The sequence below is a fragment of the Rhagoletis pomonella genome, unplaced genomic scaffold (assembly GCF_013731165.1).
Source record: "Rhagoletis pomonella isolate Grant_MI unplaced genomic scaffold, Rhpom_1.0 Rhpom_scaffold_00004, whole genome shotgun sequence".
Taxonomy (NCBI): Eukaryota; Metazoa; Arthropoda; class Insecta; order Diptera; family Tephritidae; genus Rhagoletis; species Rhagoletis pomonella.
In genome coordinates, this window is record NW_023458558.1 from 53,685,297 (window position 1) to 53,694,132 (window position 8,836).

Consider the following 8,836-nt stretch of genomic DNA (forward strand, 5'->3'; position numbering starts at 1 on the left):
TGTTATGTTGTTGTGCTGTGGTGTTTGTGTGGGACTGCTCAGGTGGACTGGGGTTAGCCGTGGAGGCTGCTCGGCTTAAGCAGCAGGGGACCACGTGCGATGTGGTCCACTGCCGATGTGTCCGTAGTCCTGAGCAGACTCTGAGATGACTCCACCCCTCGTAAGCGTTGCACATGACTGAGGTGGAGTTGTGGTGTAGTCGTCCCTGGCATACACAGCAGGTGTAGGTTTCTGGCTCTGGGATTGACTCGTTGCCAGCCCTGAATAGAAGAAAACGTTGCGAATGTAGCCCTATGGACGAACAACTTCTGAGATACTTCGCCGACCTAAACGAGGTTAGATCGCCGAAACAACAGCCCTTGGTCGGGTAAAACCCGAGTCACGTGGGATCTGGCGTAGTTTGCCCCGCTAACTACTCAGCACAACAGTCCCAAGGGAAAAGTCTGGCAAGGTGTGACGTACGCCCACATAAACATCTCTTTAATGTGGAAAGAGCACACTAATTTATTACTTGAAATCAGGAAGCTGAAAAAAACCCATTATATTCGTTGTGCCAATATTCACCTGTTATAATAGAGATGCTTGTTATTTAATTAAATACAGCCACTTTTTTATTTTATTATTTTTTTATTATAGTTTTTTTTTCTTTTAAAACGAAATTACACATTTCAATTTGAAAAATATATTCATGCACTGCTTGAGGGGGAAAACTTACCCCAAAATGCGCGGCAAATAGTCTTTACAGAAACCGAAAGTAATCCTCATAGTTTTGTCCAATCGGTCTTGACAAGCCACGCCATCTTCACTGTTGGGCTATTTGTTTTCCTGAAACTTTTGCAGGCGGCCCGTTTCATAAAATGAGATGAAAATAGTTTATATCATACATACAAAAATGTTTTAGTATTTAAACGGATTAAGTTATTAGTCTCCTATCAAATATATACCTATGGACCAAATTCTTTGTTTACAGCAAACTTAATTCGCTTTACCTGTATACTTTAATTATTGTATTGTACCTAATTACGTATACGTTATTAAATGTATGTATGTAATGTAATAAAATAAATACATAAAATGGTATTAATTATTTGATTAAATTTACTTTATTTGATAAAACTAGTAAACATACATATGGTCTGCTTCTGAAAATACATAGAACCTTCTTAACCATTTCCTAGTTTTATTTATTATTTGCTGTTATAAAATACTTGTAAAATATTTTGATATAAATCTACATAAAACTATGTATGTATTTGGTACTTTTTGATTGGTTCCTAAAGAATTGTTGGGTGAATTATAGTATATATTCGGTCAAACGGCAATTTTATATACAATTTTAAGCAAGTAAACATGTGTTTAATTTTATTAACAATTAAATATTAAAACGTATCCAATATGCTAAGCTTTACTGATAATCTATGATAATCAAACGTATCCAATGTGCTAAGCTTTACTGATAATCTTTCAAATTATAAAAAGTAGCTTCGTCGAACTTGTGTGTTCTTGAACATTGTTATGTGTGAAATAAATCTGGTTATATATCCGAAAGAGCTGTCATATACATTTTAATTTATATGTAGTTTCAATAACATAATTTCAATGGTTCTACATAGTAATACATAAGTCTAGGTCAGTTTTTATTTTTATTCTAAACTAAGTTTATAATTCCTTTATATCAATTAACCATGCATGGATAAACTTACCTATCAACTTTTGCCAAACATGTGCAATTATAAGTTAGACTTAATATGAACATTTTCAATTTAAAGGTAAAGCTTACGCATTCATTACAACTCTCAAAAAGCCCTAAGAATGCTCCATACATTTTCCGAAACGAAAAAATTGGCATACATATAAATTTCGATATATCTTATATAACCATAAACTTTCAAATTTGTGTTAAGTATTTAATTAAAACTAGTAACAATGTTATTGTAACATAAAGTATCCTATTCAGAAAGTATTTGAATAAGTATATCTATATTTAAAGTATGTATATATGTATATCGTATATCGATATATAGCTTAGTTCTAAAATAATAATCCTTTTATGCATTGACCTATTAGTGTAATAGACAAAACAGGAAAGCCCTTCTGTGTTTTATAATTAAGCATTTCTTCTAAACTGAGCTTGCGGTATTATACCTAAATTAAAGAGAATTTAATTAAAAGTTATATACGGGTTTGTAAAATAAATAAAGATGAATACATAAGTGCTAAATTACAAGCAAATTAGAGTTCAAATTTGGCGTCAAGCTACTTTCTAAAATTCTCATTATTTTTATACAAATCCACATCAAATAAACTATTGATAATTTGGAAAAAGTAATATATGCACATATTTTTGAAGCCAGCTTAACTTAATCCCGCAAGAAAAAAATGCCTAGCAAATCGCCGAAACTTAAAAATTTGAATAATATTGAAAATTTGTATTACCTTTAAGTTTCAACGCCTAAATTTATTAGCCATTTGTGCAGCATTGTTAACTGGCGGCCCGACTGGTGGACCGTTATTAGCAGCTGGCATAGGCCCTGCGGGTGGGTTATTTGGCCCATATCCATTAAATCCCTGTGGTGGTGGTGGCTGGTTACCATTAGCTGTAAATGTTAATAATTATTTACAAGTTTTTTTAGTAAATTCTAAAATTCTTACCATAATTAGAATTTCGTGGTGGACCATATGGATGCATGCGATTGTTGGGGTTTGGTGCACTATGTTTAGTCGGACCGCCGCCATAGTTTTGCTGATAACCGGCACCGAAATTAGCTGGCGGTCCTTGCTGTTGGGGCGGTCCTTGCTGTTGGGGCGGTACACTTGGTGGTGCATTCCAGCTTGCGGGCGGTGCCGGGCCATTTGGTGGTGGCACATTGCTTGGTTGCCACTGATTTGGTGGATACCAATTGTTCGGCGGTGCGCCACTTTGTGGTGTTGGGGGTCCTGCGTTCCAACCATTCCAGCCATTTTGGGTATTCCACGCATTGGCGGGTGGCTGTGGATATGGACCATATTGCGGTGGTGCTGGATACTGTGGAGGTCCCCAATAATTGTATGGGGCAGCCTGTGGGTATGGAGCTGGCGGTCCCGGTTGATAAGGTGGCATTGGTGTCTGTGGTGGTGGGGGCCGATTATTAGCTGCTGGTTTTTGAATCCCTTGCACTGGTTTTGGTCCATCTTTGTTATTTTCGGGCTCTTTTTCTTCAGGGCCTTGCTTGTACACAGATTTTTTAACATCAATCACAACGTATTTAATTGTGTGCACTTTTTGTACTGCAATAAAAAAACGAAAAAAAAACGCTGAATTTGTTTGTTGAAACTTTTGAAAGCGAGAACTTACGTATTGCTTTGTCAACGGAGTCGTAATCATCATATTCTATGAACGCAAATCCTCGACGCTTTCCAGTTGTTCTATCCGTCAGGATCTTTACTGATATAACGTTACCGAATTGCGAGAAGTATTCTTTAAGGCTTTGCTCGTCATGATTATCCTTCAAACCTCCAACGAAAAGCTTTTTAACCGAAATATTTGTTTCGCGAGTTTCCCGTTGGGGACGAGGTAGGGCGCGTTTTGGATCGACAGTCCTGCAAGAAAAGATTTTATTAAATAGAAAGGAAATGTAAGAAAAGAAAATTTAAAGGAAAAGTAAGTAAGTTTTAAGAAGACGTGTTTGGAGTATGCATAAGAGTTCATAAAATAATAGAATAGGACAGAAAATATTTTCAAGATGAACTTAGACTGTGTTCACAGTAACATACAAATTACATACTTGGTTTCGTTCAAATTATACATATGTACATATTTCGCACTTTTAATTATAAAGAGAATTTATTTATTTATTCTATTTATCTTTATATTTTGTAAATAAATCTATAAAATATATGCACGGGGGGATGGGCTGCGATGCCATGCTCCCGAGTTGTTGTTCTCTCATTAAAGTTATACTTCCTGTAGGAGATTGTGCTTTTTAAGGCTTCGCTGATGAACTTTATATTGGTTTCGTTACTGCAGTCGAGTGTTGGTTCAAGGTAAGCCTGACTTCCTGAGATGGCGGAATCCTTGAGAATGTTTTCAACAGTTCTGGCTATCTGCCGCCTCTAGAATGGTGTCTGGGGCTGAAGTTAGTTACATCGAATCTCATTCGTGCTATTTTAATACATACTTTAAATTTAAATATAGTGTGGTCTTTTAAGTTGTGTGTGTTTTAAAGAAGTGCGTGATGTCTGCCAATTTTTTAATGAATGCGCTTAAACATTCCATTATAAGAGGCATTTTTATAGCTTCATTGGCTGCTTCGTCCGCCACTTCATTGGAAGCTATACCGACGTGAGCTGGTATCCGTAGAAGGAATCTTCGTAATTCGTCGTCGTGTTGCAGTGATTTCACCACGCTAAGGCTATCCGAGCAAATAAGTGCATGTTGCTTTTTGCTCGATGCATGACGAATCGAAAATTGTATTCTGCATTGAAACTGTCGGCGTAAGGTGTTAGAAGAGATTGCCGAACCCCATATAGGCGGATCCGTTGGCTTGTTGTTCTATGGCCGCATAAGCTGCTGTACCGTTTTGTAAGACCCTCTTAAAGTAGGTGTTTTTTTTTATTAAGAAATGAGCACACGTATTGTTTTTATTATATGAACTAATCGTAGTATCTATTGTTATGTTAGTGCTAGTCGAAATGTTTTCCGTAGGTTTTTTTGGTATTGGCGAGTTAGAATTGGTCTGATGTATCAGAATGTGTTGAATGCTTGAAACGTACGTGTTACTTTTGATGGTTCTCTTGTAAGTATTTATATGATACCAGAAAGTGTCGTGTAGTGCATGTGAAGGTGTTGTTATAGATTTCGCTGCCAAATTTACCGAATTGTTAAGCAACAAAGACTCAAAAGAGAATTATTTCAAAAATTTTATTATTGTGGGAAAACACAATCAAAGTTTGATCAATTCGTTGACCCGAATTCAAAACTTTGGACGAAAGTTAAAAAAAAAAATCAATAAAATTGCGTAAAATTTTTAATCAGGATTTATAACAACGGAACTTTTTATGTTTTTTTTTTTTAGCCGACTTCATAAAAAAGAGGAGTTTATCAATTGATCGAAATATTTTTTTTTCTTTTATATACCGTATAACTTTGAACCACGTTAATCGAATCGAATTATTTTTAAACGAAAATTTGTACCTCAGAGGTAGTCCTCATACTAATTTGGTTCAGATCCGAGCATTGGATCTTGCAGAAATTAACGGCACTATTTTTAATTTTTATATGAGATTTGAAGTCGAATTTGTTTCTTGCTTAACCCGCATCCATCGGAAATTTTTTGTAACACAAAGTACGTTATGCATCAATTTGATACATATGGAAAAATACCCTTATATTCAATGAAATGTTGGTGATAATAAGAATAAAAATATGTATGGCTGAAATGTTTTATATTTGGAGGAAATTGATATTCAGCAATTAGAGTAGAACACCATAAAAGCCTTTTCGGCGTTTTGACTAGAACACATGCGTCTACTGCCGTTCCCACTTACTGCACTTTATTCAGCTACATTTTTTTCGGCGTGAGCGCTGAAAGCCATCCAACCTAAAAACTTGGCGTGGACGCCTTTAAACTTTCAGCACTATTTAACTATAAGTTTTACATTACGACTTCAGGGTAGAACTCCACACTAGAGATGGGCGCTGGACTATATATTTAGCCCCGATCCCGCCTATCCTCAAATTCAATTTTTGGCCCCGAACCCGCCCATCCCGAAGATTTTATTACCAAAAAATGTTACCAGTGCTTGTCACCGCGATTCTAGGTACGTTGGTAATGCAGTTAAAATATTCTGCAATTCAGCTATGAATTGTGGAAATTCTGGCATTGCATATTTCACGGGATAATACTTTGTACCCACCTTATGATGGAAACAAAATTTACCGGTTACAATTGCCAGCTTTATTTACCGGTTAAAGAATGTTTATTACCAGCGCAGAAATAGTTTTTCCGCCACCATTCTAACCTCGATGCTTCAACTAGGATTATTGCTTTTATTGGACTTTGGTTGCTTGGAAACACACCGTCTGCCTTCAAATGGCAAAGCTATTGAAAGATCTTCTAATAAAGCTTCTTATTGAAAAATCCCTTCATGATGGTGTTTATTTAGAAACGCTTATTTTGTCGACTGGGATCTTGAACATATTATACAGAATTATTTAAAATTTTAAATTTTGTGGGAAACGCAATTAAAGTTTAATCAATCAGTTTAGCCAACTTTTAGGCTGAACATATTCTCTTTATCAAGCTTATTAATTGTATGATGGAATCTCCAAAAACGTAATTTTTGAATTACATCTCGTCGCCTGGGTAAAAGATTGTCGTATGTTACGCACGTACGTATGACGCTTACGACAATCTTTTACCCAGGCTACGATCTCTATATTATCCAACGTGCGATATGTATTCAGTATATTTTTCCAACAAGCACTTCTGTAAGTGTTTTTAATATTAACTTAAAAGTAAGCTTGCTTTATCAGGTTTTAAATAGGCGTTTTAGTATTAATTTTATACTAAGTTTTAGCAAATGGTCCTTTGACAAGTGTTGGCAGCGAAGTTATATAAATCATTTAACTTTAAAAAGGTTAACGACAAGAATGATCGTTTTGTGAGCTTTATATTTTTGGTCAACTTAAAAAAACTACTGTTTATTTTGCTTGTTGGGTTGTTGGAACATTTTATATAAGACAAAATATATTATGGTGCTTAAGGCACTACGTAAAAAATTAGCCATACATATAATTCTACTTACTTGCCGTCTATAACGTGGGGCCTATTTTTCTGGGCTTCATCAACGCTAGAGGCTTTAGTGTATGTAATAAAACCGAAACCACGAGAACGTTTGGATGTCGGTTCACGCATTACCACGGCATCTACTACATTGCCCCATTTACCATAAAAACTTTTTAGACTTGTCTCAGTTGTATTCCCCGATAGACCTCCAACGAATAATTTGCGCAAATGTTCCAACTCGCAGATATCTTGCTGAAATTTGGAAATAAGTATGTAATAAATCACCAAAATATGAACAAGATATTTCCATGCTACATACATCATCCGTTGTTTTAGGAGAACTTGGTCTTTCTTCCGACAAGTCGATGTTAACTACTTTTTTAGCTCCATCTTCAGTTTTTACAATATCAGACATTTTAAAGAGTTTTCTCTGATACAATAGATTTTCTAAAAGAAATGCAAAATTTGCAAACTTGATTTCTTGTGTATACTACCACAAAATTTTCTATTTTCGAGGATGAAACAAAATGGCGAACACATTGCCAGATCTATTCAGACATTCACTGAACTGCCAGTTTGAGAAAAAAAACCAAAAAATTTACACTACGGCGCGCTTACATTGGGCAATGCTCTCAATAGAATAAAAAAATAATTACTAGTTGTCGAAAACGCTGATAATTGTCTCCTGACAATAGTTAAGATAATTAATTTTTAGCAAAATGTCGAACATGAACGTTGAATTATAACTAGCAGCGCCTCTTTAATACATATAGTTATTTTGTTATGAATTTCTCTTTAAGCTTTACACCGACCTAACTTTTTGGTGGGGACATGGCATGATACAATAATTAAAGGTTTGCTCAATAGTGACATTCGAGTTTTGACACTTCCTTAAATCCCTTAGGTCGGTGTTGTGCAGAAATTTTGTTTGGCAAACTGCGTGCAATTGTTGTTGCAGCAAACTCGGAGAGAGCGAGTTTGGCGACTCTCACAGCAAACTAACTTTGTTTGGTCAAACTGCAGCAAATTCGTTGTTGTCATATACAGAAATTTTATACAATGCCCTATAATAGAGGTGTCAAACTATCGATAGTCACACAATCGATAGTTTTGATAGTTTTCAGAAAAAACTATCAATATTCACGATAGTCTCGAAAAAAAGAAAACTATCGATAGCACTATCGATAGTGCTAAATCCGTTAGGTTGCTTTGAAAAAAATATTATCTTATAAAAGTTATAATCATTCAAAATTAAGTAAATGCTTAGCCAAAATACTTTTCTTTTAAGAAAGTTCAAAAACAAACACAAGTTAAGCGAAGCGCACATTAGCGCGATTCCATCGTTGCGAATACGTTGCGAATTCGGCTGTTAACTTCGAATCCGCAAACGTGCGCACACTTGAGCGATTTTTTCGCGTCGATTTCCGATGTACAATTCACCCAATTTTCCCTTTATTTCGTGTATTTTCGCACTCGGCGTGCCCAAATCGTACAAAATACTATTATTACGAACGTTTTTATTAGTTTTTGTACATTACACTTTTTTTTTCTTTGCCTTTATTGCTGTGACACCTTTCTTCTTCTTCTTTGACGCCTTCAAAACGCTACAAGCCGCGTTTCGAACGCGTTAATAGAGGAACATTGAATGTTCGAAAAATTCGCAGCGACGGAATCGTGCAAGTGTGCGCTAGCGCATTAAAATGTATGGGTAGCATTGTTGTAATTTTTGGGCTTGCGGATTCGCAACGACAGAATCGCGCCAATGAGCGCTTCGCTTTATACAAACAAAACAGGATTTACGATTAACATATGTATGTATTTTGGCCTAAATGCGTGCATATTTGAATATGACGTCGGCATCACACTAAAAAACAAAATTTTTAATTCAAATTAAAAAATTCAAATAATTTCAAAATAGTTGGTAGAGATGATTGATAGTCCTACTAAACTATCGATATTTTTGATAGTATAAGAAAAAACTATCAATGATAGTCTAAAAAAATTGAAACTATCGATACTATCGATAGTGCCATCGATATTTTGACAACTCTACCCTATAAAGCGAAGTG

The 8,836-nt window shown here is 35.5% G+C and overlaps 1 protein-coding gene across 2 annotated transcripts; it reads right to left on the minus strand.

Annotated features, from left to right (window-relative positions):
• Nucleotides 1-720: 720 nt before the first annotated feature.
• LOC118737784 (ribonucleoprotein RB97D) lies at nucleotides 721-7,328 on the minus strand. Of its 2 annotated transcripts, none has more exons than XM_036468540.1 (6): nucleotides 7,087-7,328; nucleotides 6,787-7,019; nucleotides 3,335-3,579; nucleotides 2,653-3,267; nucleotides 2,437-2,597; nucleotides 721-845 (listed from the first exon to the last, which is right to left on the minus strand). In XM_036468540.1, the coding sequence occupies exons 1-5, from the start codon at nucleotides 7,180-7,182 to the stop codon at nucleotides 2,446-2,448; spliced, it is 1,341 nt and encodes a 446-aa protein (XP_036324433.1). In that variant the 5' UTR covers nucleotides 7,183-7,328; the 3' UTR covers nucleotides 721-845; nucleotides 2,437-2,445. The 2 variants fall into 2 exon arrangements, with proteins under 2 accessions (XP_036324433.1, XP_036324432.1); XM_036468539.1 differs by having other exon boundaries at nucleotides 721-2,145.
• Between the last annotated feature and the right edge of the window lie 1,508 nt (nucleotides 7,329-8,836).